Raw genomic sequence first — 23,404 nt, forward strand, 5'->3', positions numbered from 1 at the left:
ACCTCAGAATCCACACTCCATGGCTTCTCATTGCCCTTAGGATAGGTCCAAATACTGACACATGGAATTAAAGCCCCTTCCAGATCTGGCTCCTGCTCACCCATCCAACCTCATTCTTAAGACACTCGTCTCACTTAAACTCCTTGTAGCCCCGGTAACTGCCATGCCCTTTTGATTCCTTGACTTTGCACATGTGGTTCCTTCTGCCTGGCATGCTGCCTGCCTCCTCCCCTCTGTTTTTCTTTTGGCTGACTCAGATGATGCTTTCAGTCTTGCCTAAGATGACCCTTCCCCGGGGGGCCTTCCTCGACTCTTCCAGGCTGGGTAGGACGCTACTCCAGCATTCCTCTGGCACCTCGTGCTCTCCTTTATCAGAGCACAGAAGACCCCGTGTTGGACACGTCTAGCACCTCTGTTGAATACCTGGAGCACAGTGGGTACGCAAATATTTATCAAGTGCATGAATGAATGAATAAAAGTACTTTATTCAGGAGGCAGTGAAGAGCCGTCCAAGGTCTTGAAGCAAAGGAGTGAGCTTATCAGGCCTGTGCTCCCAAGGACAAGCTGGGAGCAAGCCTTGCACACAACGGACCATCCTCATCAGCGTCTGAGGATGAAAAAAGTTTATTTGCATTTTGGTCTTGGATTTCTTGAGCTGTGAAAGTTGGCCCTTACCTCCTCTTGACCACATCTAGATCCTGGGTAATGCCAGAAACTGTCGCGGTAATGACTAGGTTTCTCTTTATGAAGGTGGGATGTGGAAAAGAGCTTGGGCCCGGAACTCACACTAGAATCAGGAGTCCCCCTACCAAGAAGGCTCTGTGAAGCCAAGGCGACGTGGGGAGCCACAGACATGACGGTGCCGGGCACCGGGAGCAGCCTCTGAACGTCCCCTTCAAGTCTAGACCTTACTATATCTACACTTGTTCCCCGAGCACACTGCCCCGTCCTGTTCGCCTTCAATATGCAAATATTGTCTCCAGACAAGAAAGACTGAAGGCCTTCCGCATTATAGCAGGCTCTTACAGCTCCCGTCTGGAGGTCAGGCAAGCGGTTGGAATCTCCGGTGGCGCGGGGTGTCTCGGTTTCTCTGCGCCGCGGCACTTCTCAGACCGTGCTGCCTAAGGACCAGGAAACGTCTCTGGGGCGCCGGGAAAGGTGAGAAAGTCCAGCTAGCTCTAGGCGCAAGGAGCGGAGCCAGTGGGCCGAGAAGAGGAGCAGAGCTGACCCGCGCCTAGGCACGGATCCAGGCCCTGCTGCAGCACGGAGGTCCCCGAGTCCCTCTCTCGAACCGACGCGCAGTAGAGTGCCCACGCGGGCAGCGCGGGAGAGGGGCGGGCCTGGGCTCCGTGCTTCCCGCGTTCCGGCCGTAGCTCCGGCGCTGGGGGCGGGAGGGGGAGGAGCCACGTGGGGAGGAGCGAAACCCGGAGGCCCCGGGAACCTTAGGCAGAGCCAGAGCGGCGGGAGCCCGAGCCCGCGCATGCTGCTCCGGGAGCGCGCCGTCCAGGCCGAGCACCGCCGCAGCTTGCCTTCTCTGCGCAGCTGGGAGAAGGGCCGGTGCTGACGAGGACGAGGATCCCGAGCTCCAATCCCTATTCAAGAGCTGCCGGGCTGCCCGCTGCCCCAGTGGGGCTCGGCCCCTCCCGCCACCTGCGTCCCGGTTGAGCCATGGATCCTTCGGAGAAGACGATATCGGTGTGGATCTGCCAGGAGGAGAAACTGGTGTCCGGTCTCTCCCGTCGCACCACTTGCTCGGACGTAGTGCGGGTGCTCTTGGAGGATGGCTGCCAGCGGCGACGCCGGCAGAGGCGAGGCCGGCGGCGGGGCATAGCTGGCGACCCGCCAGGCCCAGGGGAGCTGCCGGAACCCCTGGACGAGGACGACGAGGACGACGACGCGCTGCCCCAGGGCATGTTGTGCGGGCCCCCCCAGTGCTATTGCATTGTGGAGAAGTGGCGGGGCTTTGAGCGCATCCTGCCCAACAAGACGCGCATCTTGCGTCTCTGGGACGCCTGGGGTGACGAGCGAGAGAACGTACGCTTCGTGCTGGTGCGTAGCAAGGCGTCGCTGCCCAACGCGGGACCCCGCAGTGCCGAGGCGCGCGTTGTGCTCAGTCGCGAGCGCACCTGCTCCGCCCGGGGCGTCCCGGTGCGGCCCAGCCTGGCCCTGACCCAGGAGAAGCAGCGACGGGTGGTGCGGAAGGCGTTCCGCAAGCTGGCCAAGCTCAACCGGCGGCGCCAGCAGCAGCCGTCGTCGCCTTGCTCGTCCACTTCCTCGTCTACAGCCTCGTCCTGCTCGTCGTCGCCGCGGGCCGCCGAGAGCGCGTCGGTGGAGCGCATGGAGACGCTGGTGCATTTGGTGCTCTCCCAGGACCACACCATCCGTCAGCAGGTGCAGCGGCTCCGGGAGCTGGACCGAGAGATTGACCGCTACGAGGCCAAGGTGCATCTGGACCGCATGCGGCGGCACGGAGTGAACTACGTGCAGGACACCTACTTGGTGGGCGCAGGCATCGAGCTCGACGGGCGCGGCCCGGGAGAGGAGCCGGCGGCGGCGACGGCGGCGCCGGCCCTGGACGGCGAGGCTCAGGCGGTCGAGCTGGAGGAGCTGGCCCAGCGCTGCGACGACCTGCTGCGGTTGCAGGAGCAGCGGGCCCAACAGGAGGAGTTGCTCGAACGCCTCTCAGCCGAAATCCAGGAGGAACTGAACCAGAGGTGGATGCGGAGGCGCCAGGAGGAGCTCGCAGCGCGGGAGGAGCCCCCGGAGGCTGATGGCGGCCTCGACGGTGAGCTGTTGCTGGAGCGGGAGCGGGTCAGGACGCAGCTCAGCACCAGCCTCTACATCGGGCTCCGGCTCAACACGGACCTTGAGGCCGTCAAGTCGGACTTAGATTACAGCCAGCAGCAGTGGGACAGCAAGGAGCGCGAGCTACAGGGCCTTCTCCAGACTTTGCACTCGTTGGAGCTGACGGTAGTTCCCGATGGGACTCCAGTCTCGAGCGGTCCCTCGCAGGAACCCCGGCCTCAGGCCTGCGCAGAGGTGTGGGTGGACCAGGCCCGCGGACTGGCCAAGAGCTGTCCTGGTAACGACGAGGACTCGGATACCGGGCTGAGCTCTATGCACAGCCAGGACTCGGACTCGGTGCCTGTGTGCGAATCCCTTGTGTAGGAGGAGCAGAGCGGGGAGAGGGAGACGGCCGATTCTCCCTTCTTTGTAGGAAGCACCGGCTTGACCGGCTCAGGGACTTGAAACCAGGCGGGGAGTGGGCCCGGACCTTCTGCCGGGCAGCAGCGCTCTGACTGGGTGGGGGAGGGCAGGGGACGCCTGCTCGGCAGCGGCGCTCCTCTGGCCTTGGAGTGAATGTGGAGGATGATAACCAGACGAGGAAGCAGGGTCTCCATTACAAGCTCTTTCAGGGGAAGAAAGGAGGGAGGAGGTGAGAACCCCCTTATGTTGGAAAACAAATGCTCCAGGAAGTTGACGTGGTCCGAGCTCATTTTCCAAAAAAACAACAAAAAGAGTATCATGGAGATTTCACCAATCTTTTGTATGGGAAGGACTGATGGCAGCTAGAACTTTAGTTTGTGGTATAAAGTACTTTTTAAAGAAACACTTGGATGAAAAGGAAATTCCTTGAATGTTAATTGTGACTGTGAACATGTTAAAACTAGCCAAAGAGGACGCACTGGTGTTGGTCTCAGCCTTACTCACACCTTTGATAAAACCCATAGGCACCAAAATCCTGGCTGTTTACATTTATGCAGATTTGGGAATTACCCATCTGCTAAACTCTTTGCCTTTTATTTTCTTTCAAAGACTAACTCTGTTTCCTCCTAGCAAATACAGTATATGTTAAAATGGGGTCCTTTTCCCAAAATCACCTTTTATTATTATAAAAGCCAAACCTAACCCGTGGAGATACAGAATCGTGGTAGACATAACCCCTGGTTAAAATTTAATCTAGGCCCTTTGAGATTTGCTCCTGCAAAGGTATGTGTGTTGTCCTTTTATTCTTATTGCCACTTCATTCCCTTCAGACACTGTTATTTCAGAAAAAATAAAAGGGAAGTTGCAGAATCCAAGTACAACTACATTTGCTGTTTAATGAGCACTCTGGTTGAAAGGTAAGCCTTGAAAGCAAAGATCTTTGTTAGTATTCAGCTTTTTAACTAAGCTACGTGTAAAACCAACCATGACCTCAACAGATTTTACCAAACAAACCCAAGTCTAACTTCAGTATCTTTGGTCAGAGATTAATTAGTTACTTGTCCAAACCTAAATTGAGATAGTGTAAATATCAAGGTTTACTAGATAAGACCTGAAAAGAAAACATAAAACAATCTAATAGTACACCTTAGGTGAAGAATTTGGTTAACAACGGCATGTAGCCATAAAAGCATATAAAGGCATATAAAATTGAGCTAAAGATTCGACTTGAATTACTCTTGTCTGGCTCACACCTTTGCAGACACCACAGCATGCAAGTGCAGTGCTTCTCTCTTAATAGCTAGTGACACAGCCCTGTGGGAACTCAGTGTAATTGTTCCAGTTATTTCAATGAAAACTTATCAGTTGTAGCTAGTTGTTGCCCTGTGGAAGGAGCCTGCTGGCAGTGTTCCCTCCAGAGCTCAGAACTTCTGAGGAATGTGGGATCTAATCTGTCCTGAGGAGGTATTAACAATAGGGTGTGTGCGCGGTGCCAGCCTGGTATCAACCTAACTGTGCGGGGGCCGGCTCCAGTTTCAACACTACATGGGAAGATAACTTAAGAGGTCTTGCTTTTATAGAGAAATTTCTTTTCTTGGAGAGATTCTCTGCTTGTTGCCAAGAGGGGCCTGCCCACCAGACCTCCTCAGACCCTTTGAGCTCTCTGCTTTTTAGACACCCACCCTCCACCACCGCCATGCTATTATAACATGTGTAGATATTTTCAGATTTTCGAGTGGAATGGGAATTAAAAGGCCATTTTCTTAACTGGTGTTTTCCAAAGACATTAGCTGGCATAATTATGGTTTTTTCGTTTCGTCTGATGCAGAAAACGTCTATGCGTTTGGTCTGGAGCATGATTAAAATGAGGAAGGGACCAAAGGAAACCCACTGTCCCAAGACAGTCATTTGAATCCATAAACACAAAGCCTAATGATAGCTTTCTTTTGGAGGCAGAGGTAAAATCCTCATTAGAGTGTGACAAACGCTACTTGTCTGGATGGTTTATGCTGGGAATAGACTGACCTGGTGGTTTTAAAGTTATTGTGCTTCCCTCGCTCCGCACCAAGGGTGGTAGAGGAGATGGCTTTTGGACGTTTATTAACTCAAAAGAAAACACAAAAGTTGGCAGAACAGGACTGCCTAGCAGAAAGGGGCCATTTTCCTTTTCACTATTATTTTAAACTTTGACGGGCTGCTGACGTCAGCAAGTATGCCTGAAGCCTGTAAAGCAAATAAGCCACATCATAGGGAGAAAGCCTGTGGGATTTTCTGATGCCCTCTTTCTAGGACCTTCCAGTCCTGACCACCTGAACATGCTTTCCCAGTCAGCTCTTCAGGCAGTGAAGGAGGTTTTGTTCATAACAAAGGGTGGTCCAGTCTGCCCATTTTTTCTTTTATCCAAATCAATTATATCCCCCAAAGGCACTTTCTGTGTGGGTAGGAGAAAGGAGAAGGGGGGGGGTGGGGGGGGACAATAGTTCCTTTTACTAAGAACTTCTGCAAGCCTGAGGAAGGTGAAATATGGGGATAAAAAGTGCCTAACAAATCCTAGATATCCTTAAAATTTCATTCACTTTAAAAATAATCATCATGGCACTAAGAATGAGAAGGAATGCATAACAGTGAATGCACCAGCACCAGGATTTCAGTGCGCCTGGGAAAACTACCTCCTTTACTGTTCTCCAAGGCTAACAGAAACGCTGAGGAGAAACCAGCAAGCTTGTGCAGGAGAATATGAGATGGAGTAGGCTCCTTACCAACCAGTCCCATCCTTTTGTGGAACTGATAGAATTTATTGTATCTTTGATCTTTATGATCCCATTCTCGGCCATCTCCCAAACCAAAAAGATTATATCTGGCATCTCTGTTTACTTCCTTATAAAACATGATTGATGATGATGATGATGATGATTTGCTAATTAGAAAAGTTATATTCTGTAGTCTTTATGGTGGTCCTGAAAATAACATAAGGAAGAAGAAAAGTCAATCAAAATCTCATCACCATAAGCTTATCACTATCAAAATTTGGTATATTTCCTTCCAGACCTTTTGAATTGTGAAGTTTTCATATTTTGCTGCTTTTTAAAAATATATAATTTTAATGAGAAGCCTATATGCTTTTAGGCTCAGGTTTTGACATATTCCTTGTAAACGGCTCCGTCCATCTGTTGGATGCACTATAGTGCATATAACTATTCTCATGTTATTAGGTTGTTCCCAATATTTTTTTTACTATTATAAAACAACACTGTGATAAGCTTCTTTGTGTACATATCTGTTTCCCTAATTAGACACTCCTCCCCAACAATAAGTTCCCAGAAAGAATTCCCAGGTCAAAGAGTACAACATTTAAAGGCTTGAGACTTAATTACCAAATTGCTTTACAAAAGATTTGGTCTAATTACAATCTGCCATGCATAACAGTGCCCATTTCACCACACCTTGACTTTCATTTGATATTATATTTTGTTAAGAAAGTATTTTAACCAAAATTAATTAATTCATTGGGGCCCCAGGAATCCAGGGCTGGCAACCACTGACTTAAAATATCCTTACAACCTGAAGGGCAAGTCATCCGACCAGAAGTGTTAAGAGGACATGGTGCTTTCTCTTCCTCCCACTTCTTTATCTTCCCCGAACTCTGCTTATTAATAGCAGTCTTGTCTGATATCAGAGCTGAACAATGATCCATCTGAGCAGAAGGGCCAGAAACTCTACATGAGTGAGATTAAGGGGATTAACGAATAGAATCAGATTTATAAAAAGAAAATATTATCTTTTTTCATCTGAGTCTAGTAGAAAAGGTATCCTTAGAAGGTGGTATCATAAAACATATTTGATTTTGTGCTTCTCCCTACCCACCCCTATCAAAAATTAAATCAAAATAAAGTAAGTACGTAAGCCCACTTGTTTATTAACAGCCTCTAATTAACAGTTTAGATTATTCTAGGCATTTCTTTCTACATATGTTACTATACCTGAGTTCACCCTTAAATTCTTGAAAAGGGAAAATTTGATCATGACAATTTGTGAGATTTTCAGTGTGAAGGTGTTTGTGAAACATGTTCTCCTAAACAGAAATGAAGGAGGGTGAGGAGGAACTATCTTTTCTTGAGTACTTTCCAAATGCCCACTCCTCGGGCTAAGTATTTTCACATGCATTTTCCCTACATTCATCTTGTGAGATAGACCTTTTTAACCTCCAGTTTTTATAGATGGAGAAGATAAGGCCACCCATTTGATAAGATGCAAGATACTAACCTAAGCCTGACTAAAACCTGTACCCATTTTGCTACATCACACCGGGCACATTGTACTCAAGAAGTGCTCTGCACACTCAGAAAAGGAGTGCTTACAGACCTCAGAGTGTTGGCATTGGAGAGGGTGGTGCTCAGAGACTATCAAGTATTGTCCAAGTATTTCCACCAGGGAGGTGGAATGATTTTTCAGAACCATAGGGCTGGTAATGTATCTACCAGGTGAGGATTTAGGAAAAAGCAAAGGAGGAGAAATTCCTATGTAAATATCTGGGCATCTGTCTGAGAGAGGTGAAGACTTTGCCAATGAAAAAAAATTCTCACAAAAAATTAATACCCTCTGTATCAGCATGGAGGTTTTGACTGAAGGCCCCAAGGACACAGGTGTATAGTCAACAACCTGGAATCCTTGTCCATCAGAACAGACAGCTGTGCCCTATTCACAGTCGCATCTGGAAGGTGGTACCAACCATGACTGTGCTGGAGCTGTCCCCAGCACTTTTAACCAGGCCTTGTTCCTGGTTGAGCCTCTGGTACATGAGGATCAGGGAAGGTTAAAGGGAGGCAGTGTTGAGTCTTCCAAAGATCCCTGTGCCATGTAGTTGGGCATGCACACCTGATTTAGGGCATTTCTGTGTCCACACTGACCCCACTACACATGTGGAGACCTAGCATGGATTGCTTTGAAGGACCACTCTCCCAGCCTCTGCCCCTCTCACCCAGTCCCATGCAAGATTTTCCTGCTTCAGATATCTCCAGGATTCTCTGTAGCTTTCAGGATAAAATGCACATTGCTTAGCAGGATTTATAAGGTTGTTGGTTATCCAGCTCAAGACCCCTCTTCGATGTCATCCTTTCCCACCTTAAAAACCACAGAATTGACCGGATCCTGTTTCTTCATTAAGGTCACATTGCCATCCTCAGTTTGTGCAAGGTCTCTCTTCTGTCTTATTTTATTTTACTTCATGTTCCCCCCCGCCCAACCCCACATCCACTTCCCTTCAGTAGTTGTGGGCTCCAGAGCACAGGCTCAGTATTTGTGGCGCACGGGCTTATGTGCTCTGCAGCATGTGGGATCTTCCCGGACCAGGGCTCGAACTCGTGTTCCCTGCATTGGCAGGTGGATTCTTAACCACTGCGCCACCAGGGAAGTCCGCCTTCTCTCCCTTCTTTTCTCCTCTCCCTCCCTCATTCCTTTGTCATTCATTAACTGGAATACTTCTGTAGAAAGATTCTTCCTTATATCAAATGTCACCCTGATGAACAGTTTAAATCCTGATTATCCTGAAATATAGGATAAAAGCAACATTCCTGCATTTTCTTTTTATTTACTAGTGTTCAGAATAATGTGGTTGTTCCCTAGCATTCTCCAAAGTTGACTGAGTTTTTTCTTCTTTGTTCATCTTTTTGGGAATCATTATGGAATTTTGAACTTAAAATATTTAATGTGTTTCAATCCATTATAGTTTTGGTCCTATCTTTGGCTGAGTGGGAGCTTCTTCAGGTTAGTTCCTGAATCCTTTTCACACATTTTTCACAGTCTTTGATAGCTTTGCTCTCTGGTGCGTCAAGGTGTTCCTGGCTCATACCGTACATTTTCTGACCCAGACCTGAAATCAGCCATCACTGATTCCTTTTAATGGGAAATATTTTTTTAATTAAAATTTTTTTAAAAATTTTGTATTGGAGCATAGTTGATTAACAATGTTGTTTTAGTTTCAGGTGTACAGCAAAGTGATTTATTTATACATATACATGTATCTATTCTTTTTCAAATTCTTTTACCATTTAAGTTATTACAGAGTATTAAGCAGAGTTCCCTCTGCTATACAGTAGGTCCTTGTTGGTTATCTATTTTAAATATAGCAGTGTGTACACATCAATCCCAAACTCCCAGTCTATCCGTGCCCCCCCACCTATCCCGCTTGGTAAGATAAGTTCATTCTCTAAGTCTCTTCAGTCTGTCTCTGTTTTGTAAATGAGTTCATTTGTATCATTTTTTTAAGAATCTGCGTATAAGTGATATCATATGGTATTTCTCTTTCTCAGTCTGACTTACTTCACTTATTATGATAATCTCCATGTCCATCCATGTTGCTGCAAATGGCATTATTTCATTCTTTTTAATGGCTGAGTAATACAGTACTCTATTGTATATATGTACCACATCTTCTTTGTCCATTCATCTGTCGATGGACATTTAGGTTGCTTCCATGTCTTGGCTATTGTAAACAGCGCTGCAATGAACATTGGGGTGCATGTATCCTTTTGAACCATGTTTTTTTCCAGATATATGCCCAGGAGTGGGATTACTGGATCATATGGTAGCTCTATTTTTAGTTTCTTAAGGAACCTCCATACTGTTCTCCATAGTGGCTGCACCAATTTACATTCCTACCAACAGTGTAGGAGGGCTCCCTTTTCTGCACACCCTCTCCAACATTTACTGTTTATAGATTTTTTGATTATGGTTATTCTTATTGGTGTGAGGTGATATCTCATTGTAGTTTTGATTTGCATTTCTCTAATAATTAGTGATGTTGAACATCTGTTCATGTGCCTCTGTGCCATTTCTATGTCTTCTTTGGAGAAATGTTTATTTTTAGGTCTTCTGTCCATTTTTCTGATTGGGTTGTTTGTTTTTTTTTGATATTGAGCCACATGGGTTGTTTTTAAATTTTGGAGGCTAATCCCTTGTCGGTTGCATTGTTTGCAAATATTTTTTCCCATTCTGTGGGTTGTCTTTTCATTTTGTTTATGGTTTTCTTTGCTGTGCAAAAGCTTTTGAGTTTAATTAGTTAGGTCCCATTTGTTTATTTTTGTTCTTATTTCCATTACTCTAGGAGACGGCTCTGAAAATATATTGCTGCAACTTAGGTCAAAGAGTGTTCTGCGTATGCTTTCCTCTAAGAGTTTCATAGTATCCGGTCTTACATTTAGATCTTTAATCCATTTTGAGTTTATTTTTGTGTATGATGTTAAAGAATGTTCTGATTTCATTTTTTTACATGTAGCTGTCCATTTATCCCAGCACGATTTATTGAACAGACTGTCCTCCATTGTATAGTTTTGCCTCCTTTGTTATAGATTAATTGACCGTGGTTGTGTGGGTTTATTTCTGGGTTTTCTATCCTGTTCCATTGATCTATATTTCTGGTTTTGTGCCAGTACCATATTAGAAACCACAGTCTGTATACTAGGAGCACTAACTGCTACTGGGTTGGTGATTACTTTTAGAAATTTTTCATGGAAAGAGCTACGAAATTCATTGTCCTTGTTTTCTTTTAATTTTTTATTGTGCGAAAATATGGATAACATAAAATTTACCATTTTAAGTCTTTTTAAGTGTACAATTCAGTGGCATTAAGTACATTTACAATGTTGTGCCACCATCACCGCTATCCATTTCCAGAACTTGTCTGTCATCCCAAACAGAAACCTTGTATCCATTAAATAATAACTTTCTATTGTCTCCTCTCCTCAGCCCCTGGTAACTTCTATTATCTTCTTTGGAGAAATGTCTTTTCAAGTCCTTTGTCCACTTTGAATTAGATTCTTTTTGTTGTTGTTGTTCTTGTTGAGTTGTAGGAGTTCTTCATATATTCTGAATATCAATCCCTTATCAGATGTATGATTTGGAAATATTTTCTCCCATTCCATTTATTGCCTTTGTTGATGGTGTCTTTGATGCATAAGAAATTTTTATGAAGTCCAGCTTATCTATTTTTTCTTTTGTGGTCTTTGCTTTTGGTGTTATATCTAAGAAATCCTTACAAATCTAACGTCCTGAAGCGTTTTCTCTGTTTTCTTCTAAGAGTTTTATAGTTTTAGCTCTTACATTTAGCTCTTTGACAACTTTTTTTTTTTTTTTTTTTTTTTTGCGGTACGCAGGCCTCTCACTGTTGTGGTCTTTCCCGTTGTGGAGCACAGGCTCCGGACGCGCAGGCTCAGCGGCCATGGCTCACGGGCCTAGCTGCTCCGTGGCATGTGGGATCCTCCCGGACCGGGGCACAAACCCGCATCCCCTGCATCGGCAGGCGGACTCTCAACCACTGCGCCACCAGGGAAGCCCCTGACAACTTTTTGCTAGTATTCTTACTTTTATTGACAAGTAGCTTTTTGGATGTCCTTTCTCTGCCATTCCCACTTAAGTCACTTACAAGTGTTTTCATTTTCTCTTTTCTTTTTTCATTGAATGGATAGAATTTTCTTTGACTGATTTCAAAGTTATACATTTAATTTTGCTCTTCTATTTTTCAAACTTACTAAGAGCCATACTTTTGCTTATTTTTTCTGACCACGATATAAACTTATAAGTGCTGTGTTTGCCCCCAAGCAAGATAAGAATCTTAAAACACTACTCCCACTTCTCTGGTCTCTCTCCCTTTTCATTTTGATATCATCTACAATTTTAGTTATAGAAAATCTTATGTAGCTAATAATAACCCGTCTCAGTATATTTTATTGAGATCATGTTAAATACATACATTATCTTGAGCAGAGTTGATATCTTTATCATGTCAAGTCATTCTGTCCAAGAATATGATAATAATAAAGTATAACAAATCACTACCAAATTCAGTATGGCTTAAAATAATAATCATTCATTCTCATTCACCTGGGAGGTAGTTGATCCAGGCTAGGCTCCACTGAACTTGGCTTTAATCGGTGGGTTAGGTTTAGGCCTACTTCATGGGTCTGTCATCCTGTTTGGACCAGAGGCACAGAGCTTTCCCAAAGGTCCTTTGGAGTTATTACAGAGGCCTTAGCCTAGACTTTTTCTTTTTTACATCTTCTTCTGTGGGCCTTGGCTTGCTCGGTCCAAGTCAACACACAAAAATTGAGTTCCTGCTGTATACCAGGCCTAGGGGTTAAGCATGCAAAGTGCTCTCTAAGACACTGGTATTGGGATTTTACATTTATTGAGCCCTTTGGATTAATATTTCTTCTAAAGAGAAAATTGGTTATATAAACTGTGTTATAGCCATATAATTATATTACACAGCTACTAAAATAATTAGATCTGCGTTGCTGACATGAAAAAAAATCTGTATTATATTGTCAAATAAAAAAAGCAAGGAAGTAGAAATAGTATAAAGTCATTACTTTTTTTATAGCTCTAAAAATTATACATTTCTTAGCTTTGTCCACAGAAATAGTCTGGAATCAATTACTGCCCACTAGCACCTATACCAACGATATCTAAATACCATTTTCTATTAAAAAGACAAAGGCTCCTTGAAGTAATGGCTGATTCCAAATTCATGACAAGAAATAGATAAGATAGGCTTGCTACATCCTATGTTCTAGAAAACAAGGAAACTGTAAAAGACTTTGTGATTTTATATAAACTCAGGGGCAACCTGAAGGGGCTTCAATGGTTAAAGACAGGAAAATATGAATTTCAATGAGAATAACAACTGCAATGGACTGAAACACACCAAAAGCATAAAAATCTAGGGGCTCACAATGATATTACAAAAAAATTAACCTATTAATCACCTTTGATTAATATGAGGTGGCTAGGATACCAAGTTGTTATTCTGGAAATTAGTAATAAAGAGAACATTTATTCTGTCTTTCTTGTACACACTGAGTTTCTAAGTCATCAAACAGTTAATGAGGGAAAGTTTTCTTTACAAAAAAATTTCAGCTAGCAAATGCAGAAGAAATGATAGAATTAGAAAATTACCCTTATGCAACCCCTAATGAGTTAATGCATCTAGATAGTGATCATTGATGATATTAAAATGAGCAGGTGTCAAGTTAATCAGAAACTTTATAGTGGATGGATCAGCTGACAACACTAACAGCCATGGATAAAATGGAAAGCTATCAGCTCCATCTACCAAATATTCCACCCCAAATAAGAGTCTGAATCTAATCAAGAGTCTAGGTCTACTGAGGAGGTTATAGGAAACAGGGAGAGGAGAAGAGCATGTGGAATGATATTCTGAGTATGTAATAGCCAAATCCAGACTGGGCAATTCTATAGGACAAAAACCCATGTATAAATAGCCTAACAGAGGGAGTGGAGATAGAACTATTATAACTATTGTGGATTAAAAGAGATGTATCAACAAGTTATGGACTTTATTTGGATAGTAATTCGAACAAACCAAAAGTTAAAAAACAAATTTTAGGGACAATCAGGAAAAATAGAAACAGACTGTTTATTAAAAGGTGGTGATTATTTTTAGATATGATAATGACAAAATGATTGTTTTTAAAAGATTTTGCCTGTTAGAAATACAAAATAAAATACTATGGTGAAATAATATAAGATTTGCTGGAATGTTTCAGGGAAAATAATTGGACGTGCAGGAGAGATAAATAGAACAAAATTGGCCAATTGTTGATATTTGTTGAAGCTGGGTGATAGGTACATGGGGATACCTTATACTGTTCTCTGTGTTTTTGTATTGGTTTGAAGAGTTTAATAATAGAAAGTAAAAAAAAATTGGAAGAGAGAAGGAAAAATCAGGTTGTAGAACAATATGTATTTTTTTTTCTTTTTAATAAAACAGAACAAAAGACTTTATTATACTATTATCTATGGTTATCTTTGGGAAATGGCATCAGGGAGTGATATAGAAACTGCTATTTTTTATTTTATAAACTTGGTATCATTTGACTTTTAAAAAAAATTTAATTTAATTTATTATTTTTGGCTGTGTTGGGTCTTCATTGCTGCACGTGGGCTTTCTCTAGTTGCAGTGAGCGGGGGCTACTCTTCGTTGTGGTGCATGGGCTTCTCATTGCAGTGGCTTCTCTTGTTGCGGAGCACGGGCTCTAGGTGCGCGGACTTCAGTAGTTGTGGCTCGCAGGCTCTAGAGCGCAGGCTAGGTAGTTGTGGCGCGCAGGCTTAGTTCCTCTGCAGCATGTGGGATCTTCCCGGACCAGGGCTCGAACCTGTGTTCCCTGCTTTGGCAGGCGGGTTTTTAACCATTGCGCCACCAGGGAAGTCCCTCATTTGACTTTTTAAATAAGTACATATAACTTATGTAACTACAAAAAAAAAAGAGTAAAGTGTCATAATTAAAGTATGAGCAAAGTACCATGGGAGATTGTTTTCTTATATCCTGGTTGAACATAGCTGCTGATAATAGAACCTAAAACCATGAGAGTGAAGGTTGCTCTTGAATCACTGGAGTAGGTTCAGCATGACCCTGAACCAACCAACCTGCGTGCCATGAGGGATAACAAAGTGATCCATGGTCTCTGGGACAGATGGTCTTCTCATCTCATCACATGGCAGCAAAGTAGACTTTACAGTAGAGTGGTCCTTTGATTGTTGCTTAAAGGAAAGTATTTGATCTGCTCATTCTGTGTTAAAATACAGATTCTTAAAGTATTGAACTAATCTCTTAATGCCTGAATAGAATTACTTAGTTATGAAGGTATTACCAGTTACTCATTTTCCAACCATGTCTGTCTTCTACATCACTGAGTTTCCTGAGTTGGTCCAGATCCAGGAGGAAAGGGTAGCTGAGAGGCATAAAGGGCTATGGTAGCATCAGTGAGTCTAAACCCCTGGCTGCCAGGGGCCCTGTGGAGTGTTTACCGGGGGGTCCACAAACCCATACCCACAGCAGGCAGTCTGTGGGCATAATAACTGTCTTTCACATTCATGTACTACTAATTTGTGAATCTTTGTAGATGGCATTGTGATGAATCCAATCAGATTCATAAAATCCTTACTGAAGTTAGAGGAGTTTTAGGATTTTCAGCGTCAGCTACTATTACACAGAAATATCTAAACTTTTTGATATTAGAAGGGGTCCTCATATGGAAAGAGAATGGGAACCACTGACCTAGAGTTATGAATTATTCTTAAGCTGATCTTCAGGGTTGTAAATTGAGGTGCTCTTTCCATTTGCTGTTTTTCAAAAAGTTAACATCCCAGGCATATTTCTGCCATACAGTTGGTTGAGACATCTGAAGCTGCTGTGGCTCCCTTCTCCTTGCTCCCAGGGCACCTTATACATAACTCCATTAAGGTTCTTATAACACTGACATATGCTGACTGTTTTACTGGTGTCTCCACCACTATGGTGGCAGGGAAAGGGGAGTTGGGAGAGTTGAGGGCAAGGATTCATTGACTCAACAAACTCATGAGCCTCCACTGGCTCAGGAACTAGAGGCAAATAGATGAACACTCCTGGCCCTCACAGAGCTCACTGAGTAAGGGGTGTGGGGTAAAGGATAGACAAACAAGTGGACAATCACAATACGGTGTGGGTAGTGCTCTGGCTCCCATGGGAAAATGAAGGAGGCATCTAACCCAGATTGTGGAAGCCAGAGTCACTGGGAGTAGATGATGCCCAAGTCAAGATTTGAAGGACTGGTTGGAGTTGACCAAGTTGAAGTGGGGGAGGGAGGGACCAGTAAATGCAAAGTGCAGAAGAAGATAGTACAAACCCAGAGTTGAGAGGTGGAAAGTGGGGTGAGAGTAGGCTGGCAAGGTGGGTAGGGGCTTGACCATGACGGGTCTTGTGTGCCATGATGAAGACTTTAGACTTAATCTTGAGACAAAAGAGAAGACATTAGAGGTTCAAAGGCAGAAGCCTGACCTGAGCAGATTTGTCTGCTTGCATCATGAACTGGACTAGAGTGTGGATGTTGGCTTGTGTGTGCAGAGCCAAAAAGTGGAGAGATGTGTTGGGAGGTTGATTCCTAATGCAGCTAAGATTCAGGTGGAGACCTGAATGAAGGTAGTAGTCATTGGAATGAAGAGATAACAGACTCATGGAACACTGAGGAGGTAGAACAGACTGGCTGGGAGGTAGAGGAGACTGGTTGGATGTGCAGGTGGAGGACTCAGGGATGGTGACCAAGTTTCTGGTCTGGGAAATGGGTGGCTATTCACAGAGGTAGGGAATACGAGAGGTGGAGGAGGTTTGAGGGAGGATGGTGCAGGAAACCAAACTCTATTTGGGTGATGTTTTATCTACGTCAGCCTTTCTAGGAGGGGACTGGCTGCCAAAATCACCAAGGAAGAGGGAGTTTCAAGCCACAGAGCAGCATACAAGTCTGAGCCTTTGGTACCTAGGGCTAGTTTTTGAACATACACACATTTCAGGTAGACTGAAATGTCTACCTGAGGCTGCACATGATCGCACATTCTTTGGAGCAGCAACAATGAAGACAAACCTTTGTACTTTAAGGAAATGAATACATTTCATTTTCTGTGGGTAAAAATGTGTTGTTTAAAAACAATGCTGCAAAGTAGAATAGATAATTTGGCTAATCCCAGATTGTTGGTAGGACCTAAAAATAATGCAGCTGCTGAGAAAAACTCTAAGACTTGGTGACAAGTTTAAGATTTGGAGCCATAGGTTAAAATCCAGGCTTTTCCACTTACAAATTCTATGACATTAATTCTATCGTTTAGGTTAAATTATTGAACTAGAGAGGTTAGGAATAATAATAAGCACCTCACAAAGTTATTGTGCAAGTGATTTGTGAATTTTGATTTTGTAGGCATATTATTTTGAACTAGGCAATGCCAGGTGCCTTGCCCAATTTGTTCCTTCTTTATGCACATATTCATGTGTCCATTCATATAGTCACAAACGCTACTACAAGTACACACTATGTGCCAGCCACTATTAGCAGACCCAGAGGATAAGAAATTGAATAAGACATGATCTAATGAGGACAAGAGATAAAAAACAAAGATAGGGAACATGGTAATCAGGTGGTCCAAAAGTTTGGAAGAGAGATGCGGAGGGCCTGAACTAGGAGATGGGGTTAAGCAGGGATCTGAGACATTTAGAAGCTAGCCTCACCCACATGTGGTGATTAATCATTGGTGGAGGATGAGGGAGAAGGAACAACCTGGAATGATTTCCAGCTTTCAAGTTTGGGCAGATGGGAAGATATGGGTGGGTGCTTTTCTTAAATGGTGTGGACTGGGCCTTGGCAAGAGGTGGGAGTGGGAGATGGTGAACTCAGTTTGGAATATATTGTGTTGAGGTGTCTGTGGGTGCCTGGATGAGGGGACAGGGAAGCCATGGACAGGGATTCAGTTGCTCAACAAAGAGTGTAGAGTGGGAATATAAGGTACTGAAGATAGAGCTCTGGATAAGACAGAGATTTAGATAGTAGATGGAGGAAGAGGAATTCACAAAGACTAAGAAAAAACAGAGAAGTAGGAGAAGAAGGAAAAAGTAACATCGTGGAAATCATGTTTAGGGGGAGTGAGTTTCAAGACAAGCGTGGCTACCTGCACCCATTTTATTTGGCAGTTTATAACCATAGCCTTGGAGAGAGGAGTGTCAGAAGATTGGGGGGAGCTGAAGCCACATTTAGTGTCTTGAGGAGTGAATGGGAAGTGGAAAGTTAGGGACAGCAAGTAATGAGAATTCGTTTGAGAAGTCTAGTGTGATGAGGGTGGCAATACAACTGTAGTTGTAAAAGGATGAAGGGCCAAGGAAGAATGCAAGGTGAGGGGGAGAGTGGTCCAAGATGAGACTGGAGAAGTAGGCAGGGGCCACAACTTGTAGGGTCCGGAAGCCCACAGGAAGGAGTTTGGATTTGTATACGTACTGAAGAGCTTCAAGCAGGGGAATGACGTGATTGGATTCTTCTGCCTGCTCCATGGATGACAGGATTTGTAATGTGCCCTGAGAACCACTGCAGAGCTTCAAGCAGGGGAATGACGTGATTGGATTCTTCTGCCTGTTCCATGGATGATAGAGGAAAGGAACAACTGGGCTTTGAGATTCTCAACATGGGGACGGTCTATGGTATGGCTCTGGAAGTGGATGGCTAAAGAGAATGGCTGAAGTTGAAGGTCATCAAAGCTGGAAGCCACGGGTGTTGGGAGATACATCCACGTGGATGATGAAGGCCCCTATGATGATATCAAGAATTGGGATGAAGAGAGGAAGAGGTCTGGATGTGAAGGAACAGAGAGAGGTAAATGAATGGAAGCAATATTGTGACTATATGGAAAGTTCGCATTGGAATAGTGACTGTGGCAGAGAGGGGTGAATGAGCCCGTGACTCTGATTATGTCCCTCACGTGCTCAGCATTCATCAAAACTTCCCTATTACCCACTGGAGAAAGTCTATAAAAGTCTATCTTAGCACTGTCCTGCATAATACATCTTAATAGCCTCATCTCCCACTGCTACCCTCCCCTAGCCTCACTGTACCACGTGAGGTTAACCTGTTCACGCCTCTCTCCCTTTGCACACACTGTCTTTCCCATCTCAAATGTCTGTCCCTCCTCCCACCCTTGCAGGAACCCCTATAACTTAGTTCAAATGTCATACTTCTACAAACTCTTTCTCAAATGCCTCAACCATTCAGGTAGCCATATTTATTGAACATCTACCATGTGCGAGGCTCTAAGCAAGGCACACAGTCTTTTGGTCCCTCCTCTGAGCCACCCCATCCAAGCTTTCCAGGTCTGCCAGCAGAGTAGAGACTGGCTCAGTGTCAGATCTCCCAGACTTGGCTCACTAATCACCAAACCTGAGAACCAGACTCCCCTGGAATTTCATCAACAGGAAAGGCTGGGCAGGTTTCTTCTCATTTCCTTACCTTACTCCCAACCTCAGCAGCTTCTGTAGCTATAAGCAACAAAGGATACTTAATATGTGAGATGCACTGGCCTGTTAAGCAGTGTTCCTGATTCATTTGGAATTTATGGTCAGATTTTGCTGCAACACATGTTTCATATCTTGATTTCTTGGCATCTGTGAGCACTGTCCTGTCTGCATCTGGATACAAGATGATTTTTTACCAAGAGTCATTTGCTGTAAGTAGAATGGAAATAACAGAGAGAGTTCCTTTGGGAGAGGGGGTATTCCTCCTGGGGTAGAGACTACACATTGGGTAGCATAAGTAGCCGATTGGAGGCTGGTATTTAGTCAGTAACTATTTCTTAAGGTGAGCACAGAACAAGGTGCTCAAGGTTCCTTAAGGTTCTAAGCACAGAACAAAGATCAGCTTGGTTCCAGCCCTACGGGAGCATCAGAGCTGCTATTCTTCTATCTGTAGCAGTGCTCTTTTCCTCTTGGCCTGGCCCCTCCTACTCATCTTTCAGCTGTCAGCCCAAGCCTCCATTCTTCTGGAAAGCCTTTTTAACTCCTGGTGGAGTTATCTATCGAATACCACTTTTTCCTTCTTTCTTATGAATAAACCCTGATTATATTCTGGATAGCATTTCACACAGCTGATGACTTGCAATTCCTAATCTCCCTTACATTTAGGGGTGACTATTAAAATAGGAAGGAAGAAGTTGTGTGAGATTTCTGGCAAATTCCCTTCAAGGGGGCTGACTTAACTGAGAGGTGCCCCTTATTTGTCCTCACTTCCTTTTTCCCTCTTCATTGCTGGACTTCGGATATGATGGCTGAAGCTCTTGCAGCCACAATGAACCATGAGGCAATCCTAACAGGTAAGACACATTGAAAATGGCAGAGAGGAAAGCGGAAGGCTGATGACCGTGAAACTATTCTAAAGGCCCTGGACTGCATACCTCTGGATTTCATCATTGCAGAGAAACAAAAAACCTTATATTAAACCATCCTTATTTATTTTGCCTATTCAGTGCACTTGGACTTAATCCTAACCAATACAACCCCCAGACTGCTTTATCCCCCCTTATCTGGATTGCTTTTTCTTCATAGCACTTACCACTACCTGCCATTTTTTTTTCTTTTTTGGCCATACCACATGGCATGCAGGATCTTAGTTCCCCAACCAGAGATCGAACCTACACCTCCTGCAGTGGAAGCATGGAGTCTTAACCACTGGACCACCCGGGGAGTCCCTACCTAACATTTTTGTTTGTCTGTGTCTCCTATTAGAACATAAGCTTCATGAAAATAGTGATTTCTCATGGCCTGGAACAGTACCTGACACAAAGTAGATCCTCATCAGCTAAAGTAAACTTAAGAAAGAGAAACAAAGCTGGAGGTATTATGCTCTTTGATTTTAAACTATACTACAAAGGTATAACATTCAAAACAGTATGGTTCTGGTACAAAAACAGACACATGGATCAATAGAACAGAATAGAGAACCCAGAAATAAGCCCACATATCTATGGTCAATTAACCCAAGAGAAAGGAACCAAGAATCTACATTGTGGGAAAAGACAGTCTCTTTGATAAGTGGTGTTGGGAAAACTAGACAAACATTTGCAGAAGAATGAAACTGGGACACTTTCTTACATCGTATACAAAGATAACTCAAAATGGATTAAAGACTTAAATGTAAGACAGGAAACCATAAAACTCCTAGAAGAAAACATAGGCAGTAAGCTCTTTGACATTGGTCTTAGCAATATTTTTTTGGATCTGTCTCCTCAGGCAAGGGAAACAAGCAAACATAAACAAATGAGACTACATCAAACTAAAGGGCTTTTACACAGAGAAGGAAACTATCAACAAAACAAAAAGGCAACCTACTGAATGGGAGAAGATACTTGCAAATAATATATATGATAAAAGGTTAATATCCAAAATATATAAAGAACTCACACAACTTAGTACCAAAAAACCCAAACAACTCGATTGAAAAATGGGTAGAGTCGGTGCTTTGTGACCACCTAGAGGGGTGGGATAGGGAGGGTGGGAGGGAGACACAAGACAGAGGGGATATGGGGATATATGTATACATACAGCTGATTCACTTTGTTATACAGCAGAAACTAACACAACATTGTAAAGCAATTATACTCCAATAATGATGTTAAAAAAAAAGAAAAGAAAAATGGGCAGAGGACTTGAATAGACATTTTTCTAAGGAAGACATACAGATGGCCAACAGACAAATGAAAGGATGCTCAACATCACTAATCATCAGGATTATGCTAATCAAAACCCCAATGAGATATCACCTCACACCTGTCAGAATGGCTGTCATCAAAAAGACAGCAAGGGAATTCCCTGGCAGTTCAGTGGTTAGGACTTGGCGCTTTCACTGCCATGGTCCCGGGTTCAGTACCTGGTGTTGGGGAGCTAAGATCCCGCTAGCTGTGCAGCATGGCCCCCCCACCCCCACCAAAACAAAAAAAAGAGAAAAGAAAAAGAAAAGACAACAAATAACAAGTGTTGGCAAGGATGTGGAGAAAAAGGAACACTCATGCACTGTTGGTAGGATTGAAAATTTGTGCAACGCTATGGAAAACACTATGGATGTTCCTCAAAAAATTAAAAATAGAACTGCCATTCAATCCAGCAATTCCACTTCTGGGTATTGTTCTGAAGAAAACAAAAACACTAATTTGAAAAGATATATGCACCCCTATGTTTATTGAAGCATTATTTACCATAGTCAAGATACGGAAACAAATGTCCATTGATGGAAGAATGAATGAAGAAGATGTGGTATATGTATACACAATGGAATATTACTCAGCCATATAAAGAATGAAATCATGCCATTTGCAACAACATGGAGAGACCTAGAAGGTATTATGCTAAGTGAAATAAGACAGAAAAAGACATATACCATATAATTTCACTTATATGTGGAAGCTAAAAAACAAATAGACAAACAAAGCAAAACAGAAATAGACTCATAGATACCAAGAATAAACTAGTGGATCACCAAAGTCGAGAGGGGGTAGAAGGGTGGGTAAAATAGGTGAAGGGGATTAAGAGGTACAAAATTCCAGTTATAAATTAAATAAGTCATGGGGATGTAATTTACAGCATAGGGAATAGAGTCAATAATGTAATAACTTCATATACTAGACTTATTGTAGTTATCAATTTGTAATGTATGTAAATGTCGAATCACTAAGTAGTACACTTGAAACTAATATAATATTGTACATCAACTATATTTCAATAAAAATAAATAAATAAAACATCCAAAAAAAAGTTGCAGCACTTGTTATTGTTATATATGCCCTCTATCAAAATACTCATCATATTTGCAACCACACACTTAATATCTATCTTTCCCATGATTCTATGCTCATATATACAGGGGACATATCTGTCTTGCTCTCTCTTGTATCCTTAGCATATAAACTAACGCCACCAAATAATATTATTTCATCTGTGCTCTAGGACACTAACGTGGTGGCGAAAAGGACGGATTGGAAGGATGAGTTACTCTCAGGGGCCTGGTGCGACAGTCGAGGGTGTAATCATAATTGCTTATTAGTGTTTTACCATCTACGTCTACATCTAATTTCTAAGCTCTGTTCATGCTTCCCCAAAGCCTGAGGACTAGGCATTAATAATAATTTTCCAGGTTTTAGAGTTGGGGAAACCAACAAACGTACAGTCTAGACAGATGCATAAATCTCACAGTGAGAGACAAAAAGCGTAGTGTTCAAATGCATGGGCTCCGGTGTAGACTGTCTCCATTTGAATGGGCAATTCCACTTCCTAGCTGGGTGACCTGGGACAAGTGACTTAACTTTGGTCTTAGCCTCTTGAGGATAAAATGAGGATAAAGATAATAACGACTCTTTGGGTTGTTGCAGGGATTAAATGAGTGTCAGAAAAGTGCCCATCACAAAACATGTATTATAGAATGCTCTTGGTAAGAATTGTTTTGAGAGATGTAATGGTTAATTTTTTTGTGTCAACTTGACTGGATCACAAGGTTCCCAGATATTTGGCTAACGATTATTTCTGGGTGTGTCTGTGAAGGTGTTTCTGGATGAAATTAGCATTTGAGTTGGTGGACTCAGTAAAGCAGTTCGCTCTCCCCAGTGTGCAGCATCCAGCCTGTCGAAGGCCTGAATAGAACGAAAAGTTGGAGGAAAGAAGAGTCCATCCCTTCTTGCTGACCTACGACATCAATCTTGTCCCACCCTCAGTGCTCCTGGTTTTCAGGCTTTTAGACTCAGACTGAATCACACTGCTGGCTTTTCTGAGTCTCCAGTGTGCAGACAGCAGATTGGGGGACTTCTCAGCCTCCATAATAGGGTGAGGCAATTCCTCATTCCAATTCCTAAT

At 43.3% G+C, this 23,404-nt stretch overlaps 1 protein-coding gene across 1 annotated transcript; it reads left to right on the plus strand.

The window, feature by feature from the left end:
* The first annotated feature begins 643 nt into the window (after positions 1-643).
* On the plus strand, positions 644-4,993 carry RASSF10 (Ras association domain family member 10). Its single transcript, XM_004328444.4, has one exon. It carries the CDS (start codon positions 1,669-1,671, stop codon positions 3,166-3,168), a length of 1,500 nt encoding a protein of 499 aa, XP_004328492.2. The 5' UTR covers positions 644-1,668; the 3' UTR covers positions 3,169-4,993.
* Positions 4,994-23,404: the final 18,411 nt, after the last annotated feature.

Source organism: Tursiops truncatus, chromosome 8 (genome assembly GCF_011762595.2).
Source record: "Tursiops truncatus isolate mTurTru1 chromosome 8, mTurTru1.mat.Y, whole genome shotgun sequence".
Taxonomy (NCBI): Eukaryota; Metazoa; Chordata; class Mammalia; order Artiodactyla; family Delphinidae; genus Tursiops; species Tursiops truncatus.